The sequence below is a fragment of the Phaethon lepturus genome, unplaced genomic scaffold (assembly GCF_000687285.1).
Source record: "Phaethon lepturus isolate BGI_N335 unplaced genomic scaffold, ASM68728v1 scaffold6020, whole genome shotgun sequence".
Classification (NCBI taxonomy): domain Eukaryota; kingdom Metazoa; phylum Chordata; class Aves; order Phaethontiformes; family Phaethontidae; genus Phaethon; species Phaethon lepturus.
The window spans coordinates 11835-39241 of NW_010509717.1; the positions used below are offsets into that span (position 1 = coordinate 11835).

At 39.2% G+C, this 27407-nt stretch overlaps 1 protein-coding gene across 1 annotated transcript in view; it reads left to right on the forward strand.

The window, feature by feature from the left end:
* Positions 1-845: 845 nt before the first annotated feature.
* The window catches only part of LOC104617345 (arginine-glutamic acid dipeptide repeats protein-like), a gene marked incomplete at its 3' end in the record, with an annotated part of 96199 nt that continues 69637 nt past the window's right edge, over positions 846-27407 (forward strand). The window contains exons 1-3 of the mRNA XM_010282667.1: positions 846-1170; positions 2769-2875; positions 3079-3241. Coding sequence (XP_010280969.1) covers positions 846-1170; positions 2769-2875; positions 3079-3241 — 595 coding nt within the window. The remainder of the gene's footprint in view (positions 1171-2768; positions 2876-3078; positions 3242-27407) is intronic.

A 27407-nucleotide genomic window follows, 5' to 3' on the forward strand; every position in this document is an offset into this window, starting at 1 on the left:
TTTGATATGTGGAAAAGCAGATTTTGTTACTGCATTTGTAACTACTGTGGTTTGGTTTCAGTTAATTGACTACTGTAATCTATGGAATGCAGGTTAGCTCTATTTTTGGAAAAGCAGGGGTAGGGGGAAGACTTCCGAACAGATTGCCCTGGAGGTGGCAGATGGTATTCTTTACTCTGTACCAGCTTTGTAGGGCATTCCCTGCTAGTGGTGTTGAGATGTAAAACAACACAGCCATTTGCTAAACTTTTTCATTTGCTTAGAGAACAAAAATTGTAGACTTTTCCTTTATTGCACTTATCCCTTCCTAAATGTGTATGTGGTGGGTTTTTTTTTTCCCCTCCTTACTTGCATGCTTCCTATTCAGCTTTAGGTATAAAATGATATGTGTTCTCAGTGAGCACGTCCCATCCAGGCGGTTAATATATTTCTGTAGTAAGTAAAAGAATTTTTTTTTTAAAGGATTTGTGAGGTCTTTTTGAGGATGAAGATAGCTTCAAACATTTTACAGACGCTTTAAGTTATTTCTACGACTGCTTCAAAAGACCACCTTGTATTTTACTGTCTTGTGTTTTCCATACTGGATTGCTTTAGGATGTGGGGTTTTCTATGTTTTTAATTTTTATTTTCAGAAATTGAAAGAATTTTGAATATTAACATGGGCTTTTCCCCTCTTTCTCCCCCCCCCACCCCTTCAAGAACCTTTTTAAAACGCTGGGGTTGTTGGAGTGGTTGAATTTTTCCTGGATTTGAGTGAGAAATTCAGAAGACTGAAGCCCAGGCTCACTGTCTACCTTTCACGGAGGCCCAGCCGTGAGAGGACAGAAGAAGGCACGTGGCGAATCATGACAGCGGACAAAGAAAAAGACAAAGACAAAGAGAAGGACAGGGATAGAGACCGGGATAAGGAGCGAGACAAGAGAGACAAGGTGAGGGAGAGTGAGAACTCACGTCCTCGACGGAGCTGTACGTTGGAAGGAGGTGCCAAGAATTATGCAGAAAGTGACCATAGTGAAGATGAGGACAATGACAACAACAGTGCCACCACAGAGGAGTCCACGAAGAAGAGCAAAAAGAAACCACCCAAGAAGAAGTCCCGATATGAGAGAACAGACAACGGTGAAATAACGTCCTTTATCACAGAGGATGATGTTGTATACAGGCCTGGAGGTAAGAAATTCTTATGCTTCCTTTGAAAGTAATTGTGCACCAGAGCTATCAGTTAGTTGGCTGCAGCAGACAGCACAATGTGCTGTCTGCTAATTTAAATTATGATTGTCCTAGGGGCAGGTTGCCACACTTCCATTGGAGGCCAATATGGGTATGCATGCAGAAGCTTTTGACTGTCTTGTAATACCTGATTTGTTGGAATTAACTTAGCTCCTCTTTGAAAAAGAGCCACTCTCTTTTTCTTCCTGCTACGTTAATTATCTGTGTATTGGATGGAATCTCTGTCCCTGGGAATTTTGAAACTAAATTGGGTAAAGCACTTAGCACTTCGCTCCATCTTTGAAACATAACCTGATCTGAGCTAGAGATTTGGCTAGGTGGCATGTAAAGGTACCGTCTGACCTTTCTGACAAGTTTTTCTGCAAATCTAGGATTTCTTTGTAGAGCTCTTCTCCTGTCTTCTGCTTGTGAAATATAAATCAGGTGACTTACAATCTCATACCTGTTAGGCCATTGATATTCCCCCGCCCTGTTCATAGCTAGCTAATGCCTGTGCACAGCAGCTTGGCTGTTGGTGTCAGTATCAGCAAGTGTCTGGGATGTTTTGGGGACAGAAGCAGAAGCTTGCAGTGTGCTCTGGATGTCTTGGACGTGCCTCTTAATTACTGCCAAATTCACATAAGGTTTTTAGGTTTCAAGCTCTAACCTGTGGCTGCTGCCAGCTAACTTTTTCCTCAAAATGAATTTGTACTTGAAAATTAGATTATTCGTCTAGCTGTGTTCCTAATTTTTGAGTAAAGACTTCTGTGTTCATGTAAACAGCATTTTAAAAGTGTTGATTGCAGTTGTTTGTTCCACCACAAAGGAATAGTTATGTTTGGCTTTACTGTTCAAAGCACTGGCTTAATGGCTCTGGTAGTTTTATATTATTTTTCTGTAAAAATATCAGTATGGTGTAGTAACACTGCTGGAGCAAAATAGAGATGGATTTAAACTAAAAACTATGGAAACTAATGAGGTAAAATCTTGTTTGATTTTTCCATGAGGTGCTGTATAGCTCAGCTACTAAAATATCATCGTATGAGTACAAATGTAAATGTTTTAAATTCTCTATCCAGTTGCAGTTGCTGTAAAAGCTCTAAAACGCTAGTTGTATGTGTGGGCATTATCAGCTGCAGATACAGATTGGCTGAAAGTCTCCTGGTTTTGGGGGTGTTGCATTCCACACTTGTTATTCCATGTGAAAGTTGTAGAGTCTGTTTTCACTTAGATATACCAACCTTTGTAAGACTAGCTTATCTATTGAAATGCTTCAAACAACACTTCAGACTATGCAAAAGATATGTTTTTCTCTTGGTCAGGACTTTAGCTGAGTAATATTTGTTGCTTGAGCAGTAGCAATAGGGACGCTGCAAAAGCATTAGCTTTGGTGGCAATCTTATTTTCAGTGTCAGAGGATGAAAAATAGTTTAGAATCTGTTACGAACAGCTGTTGTGTGGGCCCAGTAGTACCGTGCGATACGCTGGCTTTATTGCAAAAAGACTTAGTTTAAAATTAAGACGGAAGATTGGTTTGTGATCTCAATTTTACCCTGCAGTAGCATGGGGCAGTACTGGCACGCTTTATGCAGTAGATGCAATTCTTGGGGTACCTCTGGTGTGGCAGTACTTGGCTGGAGGGGTGTTTGCAGAACAGCGGGAATCAGTATTGTAGGTGCACAGAGTTTGCACCTTTGTCAGATGATTGACAAAGGAGGGGAGAGAGCCTGGAAATGGTGGTTGTGTGGGAGAGCTTGGGTTGTTTATGCTGTATCTTGCACAAGAAAAGAGTACCCATTGATAAGAAATCTTCTTTATGTACACGCTGGCAAGAGCTTCAGTTACGGCTTGTACCTTCTCGCTTGCCAGTGGCTACGCGCCGGGGGAGCTGCTGTGTACGGACTGAGATGCGAGGTAAAGCCTCAGTCACAGCCCAGGCGTGAAGATGTGTCGGAGAACCTGCACGCAGCAAATGCTCTGCAAATGCCGGCCAAGTACTGCCCGGGCCTCAGGGGAGCGCACGTGGCCGAGGGTGCGGGAGAAGGATCGGCTCTAACGAGCAGAGCGCTTCGTCAGCCGTGTTTTGGTGATGGCGGTTGCAGAACCGATGATAAGGGAGCTGGCTGCTTGGGGCGCAGCTCCTCCTTGTAGGGGTGTTTGGAAGAGTTTGCATGGTCCGGTAAAGGATTTGAAAGCTGGTCTGCCCGGTCTCAACTAAGACTAGTGCTGGCCACAGGCCGCTTGCTTCATTTTCTCTCTGCCCGTCCTGCTGCGCTGTTAGAAGAAAAAGGGGTGGGGAGAAGTGGTTGTGACTGATCTGGAGGAGGTTGTCTGGTGAAAGAACAAGCAAAGCCACAGAATTTGTGATAACGAGGTATTTTATACCAGTTTTGTAATTTAAAAATCTGCTTATTAAATTTTCCATTTTATTAGTGGCAATTAGCATAAGAGATGTACCCTAGCATTGAATCTTTTCTGTTCAGTTTGCTCTTTGTGCCTTTTTTTTTTTTAAACTTGCATCTTTCCCTTGTCTTGCAAACTGTGGAGAACAATGAGAACACACATTATGGGCTAGCTCATTGTGGGAGGGACATGAGCCTATGTGCAACCTTAATTGACTATACTTGTTTTTAAATTTCATTTAAAACATAATTTTAAACATAATTTCTTAACAGAAGTGAGATCTTGAATACACATTCCAGTGTGTAATATATTCTAAAGCATTTTTAGCATCTATTACAGAAGGAAATCTTAGATTCTGTCTTATAGCTAGGTTACATATAGGGAGATGAATTTGTAGCTAGGGGTACAATTTATATAAAATTTAAGAGGGGTTAAGGGAGTTTAATGAGACTTGCACAGCAAGGATTAGAAAGATGAAAATTAAAGGTGTGTGCAGAGCGGATAGCTGTCTTAAGCTTACATCTTTTAGGCTTTAAGGAAAGGAAATCCTTTCCATTTGTTTGATTCTCTCTTAAATACTCTTATCTGATATGGATGAATGTTAAAGGTCTGCATTTTTGTACTGTGAAGTCCTTGGTTAAAATCTCATTCTATGTTTAGAATGTACAGTACTTAATCCAGTGCTTAATACTACTTTTTTCTGTGCTGAGCTCAGCAGCTATATTTGAGTAACAGCAAATAAACTATAAATAAATAAATAATGAAGATCACTGCAATTTTTTCAAATGAAATTTACACTATATCGTTACAAATCAATAAGAATGGTATTTTATAGTATAGCTATAATGAATGTATGCATAGCTTTATACCATGACTTAAAATTTATTGAGAAGAGCTTAGACAACACTATGCAATTAATCTTCTCTGCTGTGTTGGAAATCACACAGGCCTATCCTAAAAGCTTGTTGGCCCACTTCCCCATCTGTCCTCTGTTTCCACATCCTCCCTCCTGTTTCCTTCCAAATCTAATCTGTGCTGGGTTTTTTCCTTGTTATTTTTCTCTCACTGTTCTTACCTTGCTTATGTCAAAATGACTGTCATGGTAACAAATTAATTTTTATCGTATGTGTATTCAGATTTGCTTATAGGCTTCCTTAGCATATAGTAATGGTAGTATTAAGATAGTTGCATCAAAACTGAGAATTTTTTTTTTCTCCTTTTAGATTCAGTTAGATTATTTAATGCCAAAATTTCCTTTTCTTTCTGGTGCAGACCTTCTATCCTACTGGCTTTTGCCAAAATACAGCACTGTTCGAACGGGTTGAGTTCCCACACAGTTTGTATGCATGTGCAATATGGTTAACACATGGCTCCTAAGTGGGTGTAGTCTAAAATTGGTTGTCTTGTTTTGTAGTATGTTTTTTGCAGTTCTACTTTTTTGATTGTCAGACTGTAAGCGAATATGAATACTTTGATACTCTGCTGTGCAAACCAGACTTTATAACTACATCTGTTGTTTGGGTTAGACAATTGGTCTCCGTTTGACATTTTTCTGTATAGAAGTATGTACTGAAGTGCTGTCAGTCTAGTGGCTGTCAGTGTATTGTACTGGACTTCAGTGGCTAAGGTGCTTTTGGAACAGCTCTCCAGGCTTTTTCCGAGGACCATGCTACTCCAAACACCGCTGAGCAAAATAGTGGCTTTTGTACAGGCCCTGCTTTTGATACTTGGTGAAGAGAATGACTTGTCTAGCTAGAAGAGGGAGCTATGTGATGGGAAACAAATAGTGCTGTCGGTTAACTTTAAATTTCTTGCCAATGTAATGAAAGACTAAAAAGGTAGTGATGATACCGAACCTTTTTTCCCTTCCCTGTTCTGGAGGGGAACAACATGCTTAGTCTCACAAGAACCTGCCATATGGAGGTATTTTTCTTTTGTATCTTCAGCTTGTCCTTGACTATGGAGACTTTCTTTTCAGTAGCCCGATAAATTGCTCTTAGAAAGTAAAAGGGTTAAGATTACAGAAAAAGTACATGGCAGAAACATCTGCATCAAAATAATAGCTGGTTATGTGTATACTTTTATTGCCCTATTCCTTTTTGCTCTCTGAACTCTTACATACCTTCGTTGCTGGAGGAAGCTGTAGGGTCCCTGTCCCCTTTCACCCTCGGTCTGTTCAACATATCAGGGAGGGGTATTACTATATTAAAGCCACAGACTTTAATACTGAGGATATTGTTGCTACTGAGCAAACTGCTGTAATGTCATCATGATGGCATCTTGAATGCTGGACTGGAAAAACTTTGGATGAAAGTCTAAGTTGATTTGGAGCCTCAGGAAAACAGATGACTTGATAGTCACCTGGAGATGAGGACAATATTGTTTGCTCTGCCTACGTAGAAACATTTAAAAGGATGTGCAGGAATTAAAAGGATTTATGAGGATCTGTTTCTACAGTGACATCAGTAGCTATATAAACAGCACATCAGCAAGAAGAATCAACATGAGGTAACACAAGGTGAAATGCTTCTGCAGGGAGAGTAGTGCGCTATGGGACTTCATTGTTTTCTAGCAAATTGCTTAGGAATAGCTTACATGAGAGCCTCTTTGTTCTAGGTGCTTTATGATCTGCGTGAAGCTGGAAGAAGAGGTGCAGAGTGTTAGATGTGGAAAGTGTGGTCTGATAACGGTGCAGGGAAAGAAGGAACATCTGCCCTAATAATTAAAACAAAAAAAAAAATAGGAATGTGTCTCTACCACATTGAGATGTTGGAGGCAATTACTGTTTGGGACACCTATTGGACTCTGGCTTAGTTGCTTTTTTTAAGGTGTGGGAAATCACTGCCACCAGGATGAAAGTGAGAGATTGCTGCTGGAAAATACAACTTGAGTACTAACTTTTCTGGATTTGTAGGTTGATAACACTTTAAAGTTTTGTTCAACTTCTGTCCCCGAGTGCTGTTTAGGAGGCACCATAACCCTGCAAGATATTATCCGGACAAGCATCAGAGAAGGAAAAAGAGACTGAATTTGCAGGTTGGATGCAGCGTTGTGAAATACTGCTGCTCAGTTGTCACCAAATGTATCGAAGTGAGATCTTACATACTTTTCACTTCGATACTTTCTATGATTATAGAGTACGTGGCCATTTTTCAAAGGGGGCACCTCATAAGCTGTGAAACAGTTTGCAGTCTTCAGTGGCTCAGGTTTGAAGCCTGCAGATGTTAGGTTATTGCACTATCACAATGTGAAAATAACAAAAGATGGTGGGTCATCTTCTGTGTGAATCCGCAGGCCTCACATCAAAGCCTGTCCTGTGGAGTGTGGCCAATGGAGTTCCAGTCACAGTGGGACCAGGATTACATTTACCCAAGATCTCGTTGGCCTGAGATTTCTTCTAGCTGTCTTCAAATCCACTGTCAGATTGGTTAGCAAGCAAGCAGTAGGACTTCTAAATGTCTAAGCTTTGGTTTTTGCTGGCGTAATTTAATTGTTAAATGTTCCCTTTATTATAAGTGCAGAGGCGTTTTGCATTGTTGTAACCGCAGAAACTGTGGAAATAGTTGTTTTAATCTAGAAACCTCCATCAGCTTTATAAAAATATATATAAACAAAAAACGAACCAAAGTGCTTCTTCCCGCTATTTGCTTTGTTAATAAGTGGTATTTGGATTGAATTGGATTGATTCTATTCAATACTGGTATTCAATCCAATACTGGTATTTGGATGGAATGTTGGTGAGACTGAAATGTGGGAATTTGGCTCATGCTCTGACAGTGATTGGCTTGTGTTTGACTTCAACCCATGTGTTTGTCATTCTTATAGATGCTGCCTTCTATCTAGTGTGACAGCTTTACCAGCTGAGAAGGGTGGCCATGCCAGAATTAAATACAAAAATACATATAATATGAACATGATTTTTTTTTCTATAAACCTTGAAGTTCTGGCAAGTGTATCTTAGGCTGCTAAAAGGTTTGGGAGGGAATTAATTCTTTTCTGGGAAGCTTTAAAATTTGAATTTTCTGCTTGGGTAGGAGGAAGAAATGCAATGAAATAATTATTTTGTCTGTACATTTTAATTTTAGGAGGTCTTTGGACTGACTGTTTTCTGTCCACATTGTGTGAGTTGACCAAGTTTGTCATGGAGATGTATGTATTTGCATGTGTGGTCTTCTCTTCCCTCAATCCTCATAGTTGAAATGAGTGTGTATTCTAATACAATGCTCTCTGTATTTCATTTTTCATTTGAAGGTCTGTGATACTAGATCATTGAAATAATCAGTTAGTGACAGACTTCCAGCTACTGTAAACATGAGTAACTTGGGGAGCTGTGCTGCTTAATGTGTTTATAAGAGTTCCCTTTTTACGCTTACACCACTGTTTTCAACCATTCTGCATATGTGAATAGTGGTGAGGAAAACTCATAACAACCTTTTAGAAGATACTGGCTTTAAGACTTTTGTTTCAATGGAAACAAATGCATTCTTTACCCATTTCCCCTTTAGTAATTAAAAGAAGGGGGTGAAAAGTAGAGGCCTGGATTAATAGCTGACTCTTAAAACATATCAGGAGGGTTAACAAGTGCATTTAAAAATGCACAAAAGTGTCACAGAAGGCTTTTCTTTGAAGTTGCTTGAAGTCTGTAGGGAACTGTTTCCATGTGCAGCTGAAACTTGTGTTGTTATTCTATACTATTGGCTATAACAGCGGTTGTAATTAGTTTTCATAATTTCAAATGCTGAGAATAAGAAAAGTGTGGTTTTTAAGGATCAGGTGAGTAGGTGAATAATATTAAGTGTAGAAAATAATTAAGGTTACATGACAGCATATATCTACTACTTAGCTGCGTTAACTGATTTTCTGTATATGTGCTGTTAGCATAAGCAGAAAACATAAGCCAAACTGGAAGAAACGAGACTGTACATTTACTGAGTTCACGTTTGCTCTTAAATGAGGCAAGCATTGCTCTGTATGTGTACAGCTGTTGGTGCTTGACAGATGGAGACTTAAGTGCAGATCGAGGTTGATCCAGCAAATGGACTCCTGGCTTTGTCTGGCTTTCGTGTATAAATCATGAAGAGCAACACTAAAGAGGTGAGCGTACCAAGGGGCGGGGAGGCGGGCTGGGTGTCTGGACTGGGGACATCGCTTAGCCAATATTGGTCTAGCAGGTAGTTTTTCATGTTGTCTTTGTGATTACATGAAGTTATGATAGTGTTTTCATAACAGATGAATTGTGCAAGTGGAGAATTTTAGATAAGATTTTCTCTATAAGGATGATGTTCATACTTTATCTGTGAGTCATCCCGCTGTGTTCCATCACAGCGAAACATGGGTCACTAACAAAGGGAGATGTACTACCATTGACTGCTGCAATGAAGTATTACTAAAGTAATGTGGATTACGTGAACTCTCTAAATGTATGCTGTGTACTAAATGAACTTCAGAACATGTTCCCTGAGAAGCTTGTAATGCAAAATAAAAGTACGGTGTATTGTAGCTGTTACAGGATGAATGTGAAACTTTACATGTACACCTTTTTGACGTAATTTGCTGTGTTACTACAACAGCAATAGTTGAAAACCTGTGGTTTAACTACTATAGGTAACTGTGGAACACAGGTATGAGCAGTTTTGCAGACTGCATTAGGGAATTATTTTTGCGGAGGATGAATGTAGAAACTGTAAGCTAAGTTAAAAGTAATGCTTTATGGGGAATGCAGCGTGCCATTATGACATTAGGGAAATGGAAATTTTGAAATAAAAACACAGTGGAAGTAAAAACTGTGGAAAAATTGGACTAAGGGGAAGGAATTCCTTGAAATAGTGGTTTTCAAGGAGTGGAAGTGGAGTTTGTGACTGTGGTAATTACTCATGGCCTGTCCTCAATTTATTTCAATTAAAATAATTTGAACTTCTAGTCTATGAATTTGCTGGCCCTCTTTCCTTCTTTTACTCTGTGGAAACTACCCAGTCCTTCACTGACCATTAGATAAAGGAGTGTTTGGTTATAGTGACAACACCTGCGTGTGCAGTAAACTAAATAAACTAAAACTAAATAACCCTGCTGTAAAAGGAGTGGCTAGATGTACATAAAAACTGATACAGATTGAGGACTTTTTCATTTGTATTGTTTGTTGAAGAAAGAAATATACCTAAACGTAGACATATATTTTTCTTTGGCTTGAAAATTTATGCTTGTGTCTTTACTGTGGTGATTGTACTCCTCTTTTCTTAATAGTGAGGAAAGCATTTTTTTCTTCCTGAAATGGGCATTTCTTATTTAAGCAGCTGACTAGCATAGTAGTGTGATCGTTGTGCTTTAAAATGAACAGGAGAAAGTAACATACCAGTGTTGAAACAAAGTAAATACACTTTTGCTGTAAGATCTGCTTTACAGCTGCTGCACTAATTTGTTCTGTATAAAAGGCATCTCAACTATCTGCAAATTTAAATAATAGGAAAATATTTTTCATTTCAGAAAATACATATTGATTTTATTTTTTTAAATACAGCTGTTTTTTCAGTGCTGCTAGGTATTTGCAGATAGGTGAGTATCAGGTTAGCAGGCAATAGGGAGAATATCACATAAGCTTACCTGATGGGATTGTTTGTATTTGCATCACAGGAGGCTTTGGGGCAACAAGACTGCAGTATTTGAAACACAGTATTCTGTGAAAATCATCCTCACCCAAGTGACACATTTAGTGTTCCCCTTCTGAACATGTGTTTCTGTTCAGGGCTGCACCAGCTTACAAAATGGGTTACTCTCACTTGTCTCGTCAGGAAGATGAAGTGATGGGCCAGTTACTAGGGAAATGGCAATGGCTGTAACTTCTTTTTCTCGTTGAGGGCTACATAAATAAAGCCCATCCATATTTTGATGAGGTATTGTAGTGTGGTGCACTTTAATTATCAAAAGAGTAGCTAGGGGAGAGAAGTTAAGCAACCATTTGGTGTTTGTGGTGGGCTTGGGAATTAAATTTTCTCTTCCACGTCCTCTTGGTGTGCTTGTTTTGCCTGGTAGAGCACGGAGTTACAATTATGTTGGACTATGGTTCAGTGGAAGAACTTCTTAAGCTCAAAGCCATGTAAAGATACCGGTTTTTGCACTGAGTACAGTTTCATGGACCAGCTGTATATTGTTGATTTCTTTTAATGTCACCATTGACTCATTACCAACAATTGGAAACAGGAGTGAATGGTAAGTACATGAGAAAGAAAGAAAGATTCTGTATCTGACTGATACAGAATCTTGTTCCCTTAATTTCTCCATTTTTGTGTGTGTGTATTGGCTGATTGCGTGCTCTGTTTGAAGACACCATGGAGATTGTTCAGTTGCTTTCATGTAGACTGTGACAACTTCTGTTGGTTTCTTGAGGCTTATTATTAATACTTGCATGTAAGGTCTCGAGATATCCGTAGCCGTTATTCAAGTGTGTTGTAATTTGCACATTAAGGGATTTTTAATAGGGGGAAAGTTACGGATATCTAAAGAAGTGGCATCATGCAGCAATGTACATTTGTGTGCTGCTAGTCTTTCGTCTTCCGCAATCCTTCAGAAATGAGTGTTCGTGAAGAGCTATTGAAGTGCATCCAGTTCAGGTTTGAGACACAGGTGGCTACATAGGCACGTGTAAAAATAATCAGAGAGGTGTGTTGGGAGCAAATATTGCACCTCCAACAAAAGTCTGCTGCGACCTTAAAAGATCAGCAGAGCCTGTTTTAAATGGCATGTGTGCAGTAAACTTAACCTGTTCCTAAAGGAGCTCTTAGGCTAACTGGTTATTTAATTTTTTTTAGTTGCGTGCACTCTTATTCCCACCCCTCCTCCCTTTTCATGTGTTTAATTGAAAAAGAAAAGCAATGCTAAGACAGGAGGATATCCTAGCATGACTTAGTGGCTGAGCATCCACAATGTCTTCGCTTTCAGTGTGACATTTTTGGTAACACTACATTCTGTAAGAAAATGTTTGCTTTGTATCAAAATTGTTAACAAAGTATGTCTGAATGCATCTTGCAAGAAGAACTGTACAGTGTTGTGGACATGCATGAAAAGTGCAGAAAAGTAATTGGTGTGGGAAATCATGTAGCTGGGTGCCTGAACTGCAGAACAGTTGCTTTTATAAAATTGGGAACTGCAGACTACAATTAGCTGTCATTAATTTTGTTGAATAGAAATATGTTCCATTTATTGTACAATCAGGAGCCAGGCTTGAATGAGTTTAAATAGATGAAATCTAAATTATACTGACAGTCCATTAAACAGCAGCAAAACCCCTTAAAGAAAATGGATTCACTATTATACCAGTTTATAATAAAATCATTTGCCAAATAAGAACTACAGTCCAGGCATTGGGAATACTCCTGTGAGTTTCAAATGAACACAGTAAATTGCTTGAGCCATTTATTGCAGAACAGGGCTCTAGCACATTGTTTTCTGACAAGGCGCCAGCAGTGTTGCTTGAAATCTGCTCAGCAGGACGTGACACTGAAAGATCAGACTAGCAATTTGTTTGTTGTCAGCCGTATGGGGGGAAGAGAGGCAACTGTATAGCTCCCTACCTGTCAGTGGTAATATTTTTCTAGTTAAACCCATGTGTTTGTCATTCCCAGTGCATTCCTCCCTGTGTTTCTACGTTTGTTACTAAACCGTCATGCCAAATGTATTGCTTTAGTTAGAGGTCCGTTTCCATTGTTGAGCTTTGTTTTCGAGGGTTTGGTAATTTTCCTGTGTTTGGAATACGGGCAAATTCAGATTTCAACATTTAGAATTCATTGAATGTTGCAGATATTTTTCTGATCCTTTGAAAGGTACTACTTGGTTATTAATGATCTGTAACTGCTAATGACGCCTAATCATATTTAACTGTTCTGGGTGGTGGTGGTGAAGGATTGTGGCATTTAAGTACTTGAGACATTGAAGTGAAGAGCCTTGCTGTTTGGTGTTCCCACTAGTTTTGGCTTGGGCAAAGGTATCTCTGGAGAACAGTTCAGAATTGCCTGATCATGCTGCTTTGCTGGTTGGCAGAGGGCACTAGGACATCTAAGCTTTTTAATTTTAGACACCAGAATGGAGGCAAATGTAAATATCCTTTAATTCTGGAATATAAATATCCTTTAATTATTTGCCTATCCCACAACTTGTATTCAGGATATACTCACACACATATATGCGCACGCGCACACACACGTAAAGAGTGTGTCCCTCCCTACTTTCCTCTCAAATCCTTTTATACATATGACTATAAATAAAATTCTCTGTCTCTCAAAGAATTGGGCTCCATCTCACTAAATAATCTTTCTCTTTTTTTTCCCCCCTTTTTTAAATTCAGGATGGTTCTGATGAAACAAACCCGTTTTGCAGGGCTTGCTTGGACAGTTTCTTTTACAGTTTCTCAGATCTGTCACAGGTATTTCTATGGTGGTGCAACTGTAGACTTAGAGTGTTGGAAAAAGTGCTATGTCGTAGTTAGTGGTGGATGCGGAACAGGCGTGTACACTTATGCCACAGGGATAAGTTTACCTGAAGTATGGTTTTTAGCACACTGATGGGATGGTTGAGTATAGAGCATGTGTTACTACTGATTACATGATCCTGATGATTCATCTAGTTGTTTGTGACAATGTAAGAGTTCATGCATTGAACTAATCAAACTTTGAGCTCCCCCAAGTTGTACCTGAATTAAGAGTGGGGTTTTTTACACACTGGTGCATCATTTTCAGAACCTCTAATTTTAATATAGAATATTTGAAGGAAAGCAAAATGAGGCAAAGAATGCGTAATTCAGTAAGACACTGGGATGTCAAAAGTGGGAAATGTGTGTATATTGGAATTCTGGCTGTGTACAGCTATGCTGTGAAGTCTGAGCTTGTTGAAATGGTGGCAGGCAGTTGTAGACAATTCCTTGGTAATGGCTTTCAAGGAATATTTTTCCTGTGGAAGTGTGGTGCTGTGCAGAGAGCCTAAGGCTTTGTTTCTTGGATGATGCAAGTGTTGAATCGTTAGGTAAAACATAAAAGGATTCTAATTATGAAGATGGATACTAAATGAACTGCAGCATTTAAGCTGATAAAGGTTCATGTGTCCAGGAAAGTGAGGTGGTTGGGTTTTTTCCAAAAGATCTTTAAGTGCATGTACTGAAGCTCTAATTTTAAAAGCAGCTTTTAGAGTGGGAATATTAATGTAACCCTTCAGAACTAGGGCACATCTGGTGAATATCACGAGCCCAAAGGCATAATGACTCTGTACCATGTGTCGTAGAAATACTTCATCTCCAGTGGGACATTTTACACGAAATCAGAAAGTAAGCGAACACAGTCATGGTTGGAGACAGGCAGTGAATCCCACTAGCTGCACAGGGAACTTAAGATTTCTTTACTCTGTTTTGCCATAGTAGTGGCAAAGGATATGGAAAGTCGTGCCGCCCCCCCCCCCCTTTTTTTTTTCTTCCCTTTTTTTCCATTGGAGAGATTGCTGGTTTGTCACCAGTAGACTCTGGTGTAACAGATCAGATGGTTAACTTGTCTGAGGTGGCCCTTGAAGTTGACACATGCATGTGGCGAAAGCCAGAGTGTGAATTTGCAGCACACCCGTTTCCTGTGTGGTTACTTGCTTCATGCTTGCTCGTATTTACTAATAAATGCAGGTTGATGTGAAGATGAGTATTCTTCAGTAGAAGAAATTAATTTATACTTTGGTAAGTGTGTAAGGATGTTCAGAGCAACAATTTTTGCTTGCTACATTTCATCTCATAGCTTACTTCACAGCAATTTCTTTGTTTTGCTGAATTTTCACTGAGTCAATGTAGATAATCAGGCATCTCCTTTCACTTTCTGTTGTGATTCTGTCTATAAAGGGGGTCATGAGCCTTGCCTAACAAAACACGTCCTTAAGTTAAGTTTTCAAGGGGTCTCTGCAGATGACAGAGCAACCAACACAATGTAATTGTTGATGCAACTGTAATAAGGACTAGAAAAGAAAAAAATGACTGGGAAGAGAAGGAGACTTGAAGGGTTTGAAGGTAGACAGAATACAGGCTGAGAAAAAGACTTCAAGGTTATCACTACCTTGCAAGTTAAAGGGAGCAGGGAGAAGGTAAGAGGAAGAACAATGGTGATGCACTATGCGTAGTGGGATTAACTTGTGTATGTTTAATCTGAGGCTGCTTGTGAGACTGGATTTTAGTCAGCTGGGGTTTGAGGAAAGGTTGTCATAGAACAGTGCAAGCACTGGACGTGGAGCCAGCGTAGTGGTGTTCATGAGCATTTGCTGGCCTTCTGAGTTGTATTTTGTTTTATAGGGAAGTAACTTGTCAGGGTTTCTGTGCAAACATGTATTGCCCTCAAGCTGCCTAATGCCACCTGCAACCAAGTCCATGGTCTGATAGTACACTCAGGGCAAACTAGGGACTTGCTCAGCTTGGATGAGTAGCCATAAAATGAAATGGCTTAACTACAACTATGGGCCACTCAGTCCATAATTCCATGTAGTGAGATAAGTAACACTTTCAATATTGGATAGTATTTCTTTGAAAATCAAGGGCCTAGGAATTGTGTTTCACCACAAAGCAACTTCAGTGGACGTGAAACTGAGCCATTCAACTGATGGCTTTAAATTAAGAAATTTATAGTAAGTTTGATTTTTTTGTTGGGCTCTTTGTGTGGAAAGGATTGAGTGTTAAGGTTAATAGAAATGACTTCTAATACTGAAGGAGCAAATAGATGTCTGAAACATGCCTGTATTGTGCATTACTTTCTAGAATAATAGGTGTTGAAATAACTGACCAGAATTTCTTTCGGGTGCCTGAAGGGAGAGTGCATATGGGTTCGTGTGGGTGCATATGGCTGACAAACAGCTGCAGGCTTCAGACTTCCATTTAGCATGAAGAGAGTACATGTCACTCAATTTGTATAAACCTACTGCTCAGTGAAAGAATTCAGAAGCAAGTAAACTTGTTTGTTTGGGGAGCATCTTTATTTTGTGGGGGTTTTTTTTAAGCTTTTTAGCTGTTTCTTCATGACAGATAGGGCATCTTCCATAGTTGTCAAAGTGGCAATAGATGTTTGGACACAAAGCAGCCTGAGCAATTGTGATGAGAATTGACTGAAGTTGTCAAAGTCTATGCAGAAGTTCTCTGCAGTCATATAGAGATAAAAATGTTCCAGAAATATGTAATCAGTGGGGGGGAAAAAAGGGTGCAATAGCATATTCCAGCGCGCGAAGGATAAGGAGGAGAAAATATTCTGTATTTTTCATGGGCTTAAGTCTTATCTACACAGGTTTGTTCCATTAGAAAAATGATACACCATTTTTCTTTGCTTGGGTTGACATTGAAGCTGTTCTTCAAAATAATGTATCTGTGTATTGGATTTCTGGTAAATGAAAATAATTGCTCTTTATGGTGAGTTTTGAGTAACTAATGTGAATGCATCCATAAATGTTCTCCTTTTGGCATTTTTACAGTTTCTGGTGTTCGTGACATTGCTTTGCACCTGGATTAACTTGCTTTCTTATCTGTATGGCCTCTATTGCTTTGGAGACATCTGAACTGGATGTCATCTTTGTTTTAAATCTTGGCAGGCAGCCAGCAGTGCCTTACTTAAATGCAACACACTAGTGAGTCAACAGGTTTGCTCTATCCATAGTACGTTTGCTCTGTCCATAGAGGATGCCAGATTCTTTCTTTTGTGTCAGCCAATTCAGAGGGATGCCTGTTTATTCTGTGTGCTATCTAATAGCACTCTGACAATGAGGCTTGCAAAACAGATGCTTGGGGGGGGAAAAAAAAATCTTGGAAGTTGTGATGTTTCCTGTATCTGAATTCTTGTAACTTTTAATACATATTCCCCAGTGAATCCTGAAAAATTTCCTGCAAATGAGTGGTTGAATGTCACGTAAATGGATGATTCATGTGGGATACTGAGCAGTTGGTTTGAGTAAGTAGAGCGGGCTGTCTAAATGGAATGACTAGCCAAGGAAGTCTGGGGTAACAAAATGGTACAGGAGTACTTTGATATGGTTAAATTGCTATAGCTTCTGAATAAACTGGATTGAATCACCCTGTGTCAATGCAAGGAGGCAAAGAGGATTCATTTGGTGCAAGGTAGTTCAGATGCTTACCTCCCACGAGAGACTGACTTAATAGCCTCTGTGGGATTTTTAGGATTTTGGATGAAAGGTGCTATGTAAGTGTGAGTTAGAAGTCAAATAGATTATCGTTCTTCTGGTGTTGGTGGTTGATTACATATGTGATATTTTAAAATGTACATGTGTGCTGTTTCAACAGCTGCTACTACCCTAGCTAGGAAATACATGATTTGAAATTGATTGTTTGGAAAAGGCAATTCATACTTGAATGTATGTAATTCTTCTTGATTCTACAGAGATACTGGAGGTTGTTCTGTACAACTGTGTATCGTTATTTTCTTACTGAAAAAGAAAAAAACCCAAGACTTCAGTGCATTTTACATCCATGAAACTTCTATTTCTCTTGAGGCTCTTGGTGCAAGGCATTTGGTTTGTCATAGATAGTGAAAGTACACAGCAGAAAGCTTCCAACTGATACTACTCATATAGCTACCTATGTAGCCTTGTTATTTAGCATAGTTTTCTATGATGCCATCATCACTTAAGACAAATCACTATATTTAGTAAATACTTGGTTAATACTAGACTTTTTGAAAGATTGTACTCCTGACTGTGTCTCCTCCTCTGCTCTAATGCTAGGGTGGTATTAAGGATTTGTAAGAAATGCAGTATGTGAGTTAGCTTTCCCACCATTTCCTTTTTACTTTGCTTTAAAATTTAAATTCTTTGCTCTAAAACTTCATTTAATGCTTATAGCACAAAAAAGTCTCTCAACACCTGCCTTTCTAGTGTTGATTGTTTCACTCAGTTGATTCCACATCCTTCTTCTCTTTGTTACTATCTCAATTTAGTTGGGGTTAAGTTTACATCAGGTGGACACCTGGTAAAGAGATGACAGCTGTATTGAAGTGGAATTCTTACTTCTGTTGGTATTTTTCTGCGAAAAGAGCTGTGGAGAAGTTTTTCAAAAGAGGCCAGGACTCATACAGAGCTATAACCGAAAGGAAGCGTAGGGAAGGTCAGTTGTGCTGCTTCTCGTGTAAAAAAGGGTTTGGGAACTTGTGGCCTGAAGTAATGAATTCATTTCAGTGCTGTTTTCATGGATGCTTTTGTAATGAATGATCAAAGCTTACTACAGTAAGAGAAATTCTCAAAGATTTCAGTTAAATTTGTCTAAGTTAAATGATGATTTATAATCAGTAGGGGAAAAAAAATCAGGAGAACTGCTTGGTTTGGAACATGCACACTAAGCTCTGGTTCAGAACACTCAAGCTGTGAGTTATTACATCTGTGTGTCTTCCAGTGGGAATGTGGACACAACTCTGCTGTAATTACATTCCTTCTGTATGCTTGGAGAGGAGCTTCATTGATGCTGATAAAATTATGGTTTCAGATTAATCCAGATTCTTATCCTGTGTCTTTGACTCTTACTATAAAATAAGCAATAGATTTTTGGCTTAAAAAAAGAAATCTATTTTGTCAAGCCCACTTGACTTTATCGAATGCTGTTGTGAAGTCATTAAAGTGCAATTTGTGATGGATGGAGAATGGTGTGCTAAAGAAACCCGTTTTATGAATAGTGTTGCAGGTAGAAATTTGACGCTTGGCTTTACAGGCTTTGTTTCAGGTGGTTACTGTGGTTATGTGATAAACCCACAGGAAGCGGCTCCTTGCCTTTTACAAGGCATAAGTGTTGGAGGGGATGCAGATGCTCCTCTCTGCTAACGGCTCCATTCCAGGCCACCCTTTCCGCACTGGTGCGGTCACTTAGACCTCAGTTCAGCACGTGGTCGTGAGGTGCTGCTGAGCAGATATTTTGTTCTGTGAACATGGATTTAGTTTTCTAATTCAAGGAATTGTCTACTCTAGTCACAGCTAGGTAGTATTTGAGCTACATGGGTTTATTCTGAGGAGGAGGGTCTAAGTAACCTTTTCCCGGTTCTGATACTTAAGTTCTCACAGGAAGGTTTTGGTGACAGTTGAAGTGGTTGCTTTTAGCTGATAGCTGGCTTTCATATTCTCTGGGGATGTAGACCACAGTGAGGTATGCTTGTCATCTGAAGAGTTTCTTCAGAAGACGACTTCTGCAGAAGTCAAGGTGACCTGCCTGACTTTGATACTTACATGCTGTGACCTCAACCTGAATTGTAAGCACCTAAAGGCCAGCAGTTTTTTCCAGTCTAGGTTGAAATCATGGGTCTGAGAAACTGAGAAATACCTTTGGCTTTGAATTCCTTCCACTGAATGTGGAATTTTAGTTCCACTGATTAGCAGGCTTCATTTGAGACTAGTATGTAGTGATTATTTCATCACTGGGGGAAATACTCACTACTGGGGAAAAGAGGTACTGCTCTGCTGTCATGGTTTTGCAGTTTAAAAGAAAAAATGTCAGTTCAGTTGGTAGTGCCTATAACGAGGACGCTGGAGGTGAACGGTTTTGCATCTGAGACACAGTGTACTAGTTTTCAGGTGTAATTCTTCTGGGACTAGTTGTTTTTAGAAACCTTGACATACTGCTGATATGGGACAAAATAGAGGGCTACTTTCAAATTTGTGGAGGCGATCTGAAAACAGAATTTAGGAAGATGAGAGAAAATACAGGAAAGGAAGATAGAGAAAAAATAATTTCACACTTTAAAATGAGTGGTAGAAAATCTAGAGCTATCTCCAACTTGTTTCCTCTCTTGGTCCCACCACTGAGATGGAGAGGTACGTCTTCCGGTGTAAGCAGAACACAAATTCTGTGGCCGTGAAATGTGCTGACGTAGGAAGGATTTTTATGGTGTGAAGCATTGGACTGTAACTTAAATGTTCATTTTCTTGCTTCATCAAAAAAAAAACCCCAAACACCAAAACCAAACCCCTCAAAAAATCCCGCCCAAAACCACAACTCTGAAATCTCAGCTTGTCACCTGACTACTTCAGACTATGATTTCTTGCCTGTGAAATGAAGATACTGGTATTTTACTGGAATACTAGTATCGTGTAGTGTTGCTGGGTATGGCTGTGCTTGTAGTCAAAAGCAGCAAGTCCAGACCTGCATGATTGCAACAAGCGGTGCAGAATTTGGGGAAAGGTGCTAACTGCATTTGAGGCTTGGTTTGCCAGCCAAGTTGCTTTGATCCTGGCAAAACATCAGTTATCTGAAATTAATGCAGATGGGTACTGTACCCCCCTCTCTCTCATTAGAACAGGATATTATACTGCTGCCACGTTTAAAATCAGATGCACAACCATGTAATTTTGGCATGTATCGCTGAAGTGCTATAGATTTGAAATGCCTGGCCTTTTTCCAGCTTGGTTGATGGAGCTACTAAGACTCTGTGCTTTTGATAGTCCTGAGGTATTTCTGCTAAATAGCTGCTAAATTTCTTTTAAATTGATCTGTGAGTTAACTCTCAGTGGTGAGGTAATTCCTGAGTACAGGTTGGGTTTCAAATGAGTAGTGAAGGGTTTCTTTTTTCTTTCAGGAGGAAGATGGTTTATTGCTATAAACGATGACATCCTTAGGAATGCTCTTTGTGGAGCGTAAGAACTAGAAAATGTTTGTCTTGAAGAACATTTAGATTTTTACCAGGCATGAAGCAGAGTGTTAGTTACGTTTTGAAACGTGTTATACAACTTAGACTCCGGAATTGTTCTGTAGAAATATAAATAGGTTCATGGAGAATCATTTGTGGAATAGCTGGTGGTGTTTTGTGTCTTCTATCTTTTGAATAGCAGTTACCTATCTGAATATAAAAGGAGAACACAATGACTGTCCTTTAAATATTTGTCTGGCTTTGGGAGTAGCATTGCCTTCTAGCAAGCTGTGTGTGAATTTTCTGATTTCTAAGGCCATTATCATTAATCAGGCACTTTGTTCCCATCATTGCTGTAATTTTATTCTGAGGCACTGCTTTTGTTGCCGTTATTGCCAAGACTGTTTTTAATACAACAGACCTTATTTTACAGCAACCCTGTAGAGTCCAGTTGTCAAAAGCAAACAAAAATAATTACTCAGTTTCTGTCATGTCAAATGTAACTTGAGAAAGCCCAGTCCTTCCCTGAGGTAAACCTAATTTAGCTTGCTGCATTTCATCTATGATTGGTTGCCTTGGTTTTCTTCACAATTAGAAGAGAAAATATGTTAGTGCTAGGTTCTTAATAGCACGTTAACCACAAAAGATCTGATTAGTTTCCTGTCTTATTTTGATCTGGTTCATAGGTTGTGATCTGGTCCCTTCTATTAACGAAATTCAGAATGGTCTTATATGGCTTTCTTTTGTTTTTCTAGCAAAATGTCTATTCAAATCAAAGTTAATTTTTATGCAGTTAATTCCTTTATTCATCATCATAAAGCTCTAGTTTCTATTTTTAGATCACACTTGGAATAAATTATGTGTTATGCAAATGAAGTGGTAGCGCTTTCTAAGCTTAAGTTGTTTTTTCATTTATCCTGTTTTTATGTTTGTTCTTGGAGGTACAGAAGTTAATTTCCATTATTTTAAAATCTTCTTTTTTTTAAAGATTGCGTATATATTGAAAGTCGCCGGCCGAATACCCCGTATTTCATCTGCAGCATTCAAGACTTCAAACTGGTAAGGAAAATTTTCACATCTCCTCCTACTTTTCCCTGCCCCATTCTCCAGTGAGATGGCACTATTTCTTAGTCTGTGTCTCTTCCTGTAGCTCTTTGCTCCTTCTGAGTAAATCTTTAGCTCCTGAAATAGTACCTGTTTTGCTATTAAGACAGCGATCTATCATCCTTGGTATAGACTTAGTTGATTGGGCTGTGGAGTTCAAATTGTGGTATACGTCATTATAAGGTTTTGTGATCGACAGGAATATTAACTTCAAGTGTTTTTGGGAAATTGTGGTTCAGTAAGTTAAGGTTTTCCTGGGAAGTTAAATTTGGCTGTGCCTTTACTTCTAGCTTTATATAGCACAGCTGTGTAAACGGAAGTGTGTGGGCTGACTTGTGGTAGCCTGTGTATCTCAGCCCATCGGTGGACTGACAGTTGAGGATGCAAAGAGAGACTAGGCCAATATGACAAGTTTGATTTGGAAAAATATAACATTTAATGCTTTAGCACTTCTTTAAAAATGAAAGTCACGGACCTGTGCAAGAATAGATTAGTTGGAGTTGTGGTTTGCCCCTTTTTATCTGAACTTGTATGCTTAAAAGGTGAAACATGTTCCTTCCCAGTATGCTGTAGCTGCACAGAAAACCACTTGCTGCTTATGCAGTGCAGAGCAGGACGCTGCTGCCTGTTCGACCCGAAGGGCACCTATGCTTGTTTTAGACTTTGCAGTGCTCTGGGTAGTGTAAGCAGGATATTTGGAAAAGGCAACTAACTTACCGCTGATGATCTTGCTGGTTTTAGTTTATGGAATTTCTGAATAAGTAATAAACTGTCCTTCTTATCAATGTATAGTCTACAGACATAGACCATCGACTATCTGTTGCTATCAGAATGTATCTTCGTTTTCTAAGCTTTCTTACTCAAGTCTTCCATTTTTATCCCTTACGAGTTCATTTTGTGAGACCACAGTGAAGGAGAGGACGCAGACTTTCTTCAACATCGATGTCCGTGGTAGCACTTGGCACTTGTGAGTGTGCCCTCTCTCTTTCCCGCCCCATTCCCTTCTCTTTTTTTTTTTGTTTTGAGTTCTTGGATTTGTAGTGAACAGGTTCTAGCAATGGGTTAAGCCACAGTTGTGCTACTCTTGGAGATTAGCAGGTGCTTTTGTGTCTGACTGGAATTACAATGTGATAGTTGCTGTTCTGGGCAGTAAGTTCCTGCTGAGTTGCATTAATTGCTCAGGATATTAACAACAAAAGCTGAAGCTTCTGTTGTCAGCATCGGTCTTGTACAACACTTTAAAGTGGTTTGAAAAACTATGTGGGAAATGTATTGCAGTATGTTTTAGTACCTTTAAATTTTGAGTGGTTTCTCTTTTCTCATGTTTTCAATATGCAAAGCATATGACATCAGGGTTGCTGGCGATTTTGCATATTTTTTTTCACACGGAAATAGTATCATTGTTTTATGTTTACTTTTGCCTGCTCTGAGTTCTTTAATTTCTCTGCTAGATTTTTTTTTTCCTTCCTGACATAATACATAAAAGGAACTTGTAAAAATGACAAAACCAAAAAATCCCCTTGATGCTGATAATGCTAGCAAAACTGAATCTTCAACGTGCTTGTCACTGTTGATTTTACTGTTAGGGGAAAGGAAAGATGTACAGGGGAAAGGACACTTGATTTCTCTTCTAGTGCAGGGTACCAACAGGAAAACAGTCATGTTTTGCCTTCAACTAAATATGCCAAGTGAACCAGGGAAGTTAAAGTCAACAGCTTTGAAATGTCGCCATCTAATTAAGCACATTATCATGTTGGTTGTCATAAACTAAAAGTTTTTGGCTGAGTGTATGAGTCTTACCCTATACTTCCTGTTGTTCTAGGTGCAGTTCAGGCATAGGAGTTGATGGTCGTGGGTTTTTAATGGTAAAAACAAGGAATGTAAGTTTGCATTTAAAAAATAAAAGGAGGAAGGAGTTAAAAATGACAAAGCGCATGGTGTCTGACGTACACCTGTGCTGTCTTGCTGGGTAAGAGGTGCTAAGGGTCATTCTGGGGATGAGGCTAGAGTACCATTTGGTTTCATTCTTGAGGTAAACTTGCTTTTTCCAGTAAGATCTTAAATCATAATTAGATATAATTTCGTTTGTTGTGGAACTAGAAACTGCTCCTGTGAAGTCTGGTAGTTTCTTCTAGTTTAGTGTTCACGCTTCCTTCATTTGACAGACACGGCAGGAGGCCAGGAAAGCAGAGGCAAGTACTGAAGTGTAGGGTGGTGTATTCCCTAAAAATGGGCTTACTCCCTTTCATGTTACTCAAGTTGTATCATAAACAGCATCTTTGTGGTTAGAACTGTTTTGCCAGCTTCACTCTTACAAATATCAGAGTGGAAAATGGTATGAGTTTACTTTCTAACTTGATGAAGTTATACTACTCCAGAAGCAGAAATAATTTCAGAGCAGTTTTGTATTCTACTGTCTGGATCTTGTGGCTTGCAGAAACCAGTAATTGTTTTCCTATGCATGCTCTTTGCAGTTCCAGCAAGTTTGGCTGGGAAAATGGCATACTTTGCATTAGCTAATACTTCCATCACAGGTTTCTTTTGACCTTAAGATGAATCAGTTCTACTAAAAATTATACTAGAGGAACAGCTCTTTCTCTTTCCTGAAGAACAACTGCAATTCGCCAATGGCCAGAAAGTCCTTGTGATGAAGCTTTACTTACTGGTAATCTCTTTGTGTATCTGTCTCTGTTGCCCCCCTCAGTTTTGTTGCTGTGTGTTGCTTCACATGAAGCAGAGCTGTGGTGCTGCAGAGACTGGTCATTCCCTTTGTGAGTTGTACTCGTTCTTGTGTTAGGATAAGCTGATGTTGGGAGGAGAAGCAGCAGATTTGGTTCCCAAGCGTTGAGGGTAACTGGAGGAGCATAGCTAGTTTTCCAGGTCTGTCTCCTGAGTCAAAAAATCAAATGGTGCATTAAGGCTGGCCATGTAGGAAGAAGTTACTTGATCTGGTTTAACTATGTTAGAAACTGTCATGAGTAACTTTTATCCTCTTTACTATGTTTACTATCTTTACCACTTCTCTGTGGTACTGGATTCCTTCAAGCTTTCTGGGATTCATGTAAATAACTTTGTGGAATTGAGAAGTAAAATATGATTAACTATGATATGTTCTGTTTAGGGAAACTGTCAACAAGAAGTGGCACTTGAAGAAATTATGTCCTTCCTGGTCTGCCATTGCTTCAGTACTTCCATAACATGGGTTTCACTGTAAGATTAATATCATCTTTCAAAATCACTTCCAATAACTTGCTGATAGTCTGATATGTCTCTCCCCAAGGGGGAGAGAGCTAAATAACCCCAGCACCAAAGGTATGATAGAAGTACTGCTCTGCTACGCAAACTTCCTGGTGTGCCTTTAAGAAATGCACTGAATATTCCTGCCGCTGAGAAATGGCTTTGAAAAAGCATTGATTTGAAACCTGTGAGAGCCTCGTAGAACACTGCTGAGGAATAAAGATGGTGACAGAAGGGACTTCACCTGTTCCTCTATTGCTTGTCCTTTTGTACTCTAATGCTAGTAATGAGTCTGGAAAATCATCTGTAGTTCAAACTTGCTATTTAGCATCTACTTGCTATAGTGTACTTTGGACTTTGAGAGGGAAAAATGCACACTCAATTCCTGGTCAAACGTCATAGTTTGTTATGCCTAATTCTCTGTGATACTTGGAGGGAACTGTGTTAATCGAATGATATCCCCCCAGCCCCAATGTCTGGTGTCCGTAGTTCTGGTTGTTTTTTGGATGAGGTTTTCTTGATTCTTTTTTTAAAATAATGTTTCAGTACACAAGGATGCCCAGTAAGGTTTGGAAATGATGAAAAAAAGCTATCTGTTAGTCTTAAATAGGAATGCTTATCAACTTTCCTTTCTCCCATAGATGTCTGAATACAAGTGGTAACTCCCATTTGTTGGGGTGCTAAGAAATTTCGCCTCACTAACGATATATGTATAGAATATTCTTAGTGAGGAAGCAATCGGGAATAATTTTTCCTTCTTTAAAAGCTATTTATGGCTTAAAAGCATGAAGACTACAGTGGGGTTGCTCGCATATTGTGAGTTCTCTAATGTTGCGATGGCTTTTGTAAGGTCTTCCTTTTAGTTTAGTTTAACTAAACTCATGTTGTTAGAGCTTCAGTCCTAACGCTTTACTGCTCAGTTCTGTTCTGCTCTGAGTTTAGATTTATCTTATGCTTTCGGAGGCTTAGACCAGCTTTGGGAAATCTTTTGTTGTACTGTAAATGCACATGTTGAGTAATTTCAGAAGGATTGCTTGCGGACGTACTGAGCTTTGTATCTTCTGCTGAATTCAGCTGACGGGGAGGGTACTCGGCAGCCAGAGGAACAAAGCCAGGAGTTTCCAAGTGTATTGCCTGGTCTGATAACGTTGTGACTAAGTTGCTTGTCTTTAAACTTGAGCTTGTACAAATAGGAGGAGGTTTTTCCATTGGCAGAGGTATGGTAAATGTGAACGGAAGATACCTTAGTAGCTTGTGGCAGCTTAAGTTCTCTGATGTGTTGCTCCAGTGTGTTCTCATTTTAGAATTACTGCATAGCTGAGACTCATTTTAATGGTGAATATTTAAGAAACTAGTCAAATTAACTTTTTTATTGTTCAGAATGATGTGTGATATGAAAGATACCACAGGGAAAAACTACTGTGTGCCTTTAAGGAAGTTTTCGTTTGTGTCTGTTTTTTTCAGTGGAAGATACCTCAGCAAGTACAAACACACTTTGTTTACTTGCCACAAATGGCAATTGATGTGGAACACCTACACCTTCTAAACACATACTATTCCTTTCTGGTGTAGTAGTATTTTTAGAATCAGATGAAGTTCAGTGCTTGTTTAGGACCCAAGCGAAGGGCTGGGAATCAAGAGTGAGGCAACAGTGAGTATTTTAAAGGCATAGATAGTGTCTTGAATCTCTTTGGTGGTTTTCATCTGTCTGAACTTTGCTTAAAAAAAGCAGATGGATGATATGCAGAAGCTGGGAGTGACAGAAGACTCTCACATTTTGCTGCTGGCTGCGTGCTGAGATCTGAGCGGGTTCAAAAACCGGCTGCCTGTTGAAGGAGCCTTTTAGGTTCAAAAGTTGGTAAGATTTCAGGGTGGATGAGGGAAGGGATAGTGGGGAAAACATGCAGGTATTTTTCTTTCTCTCTGTTTTTCAACAAATTAGAAGTGCAGTGTTGGTCCAATTTATCTGTTGAATCAGATGCTTCCTTATACCATTAAAAAAAGTACTGTTTTTAATAAGTCATATTGTTCAGCTTTTGCCTTACCTGTTTTGTCTGCACATAATCAAGAATTTTGCTGCAATTTCTACAGTGGCCACTAGCTGGGGTTTGTTAAATTGATAATAAATTTTAGTTACGGCATTAATTTTGATAAACTTTCTTTTTTCATTATGTTTGATAAACTCTCTAGAACTGATGACCAGTATCTATTAGATACATCGATAGAGAGGCACAGTGATCTTTTCACTGGCGATTGGGAGCCCTTTGACAAACCATCTCAACTGTGTGCGTAAGGCTTTCTATAGGAACTCCGTCAATCTTCAGGCAGTCAACAGAATTTAGCATAAAGCTCATTTTGTTGATGGTTCTTTAAAGGCAAAAAAAAAAAGCTGCCAAACCCACTGTTGCCTGATCTGAACCAGATCTAGTTGGCAAAGCTTCCTCTGTGCAGAGATCTATTAAATTCCACAGAGATGCACAGATCTTACACAGTGCAATAATAGAGCTGCTGCATTAAAAAAAAGACAGGCTTCCAAATAATGTCATTATGTTAACTTTTTTTACCATATCAGATGTCTTCATTAATAGACTTTTTTTTTTGGTTAATTTAGTTTTTATTAAGATAACAGTGATTGCAATGTAATTTAAGTTTCTACCTGGAAATATTCAGGTATACATTTAGTTATGGGTGTTGTCCACCGATGACAACAGAACCCTCAAGTGCTAAGAATGTGTGCATTTTCATTTATAAACCTGAGTTTATTTTTTTACTAGAAAGCTTGATTTCTGTAACAGCAGATACTAACTTGCTTAGTTAACCCATTTTTGTTGAAGGGAAACAGCA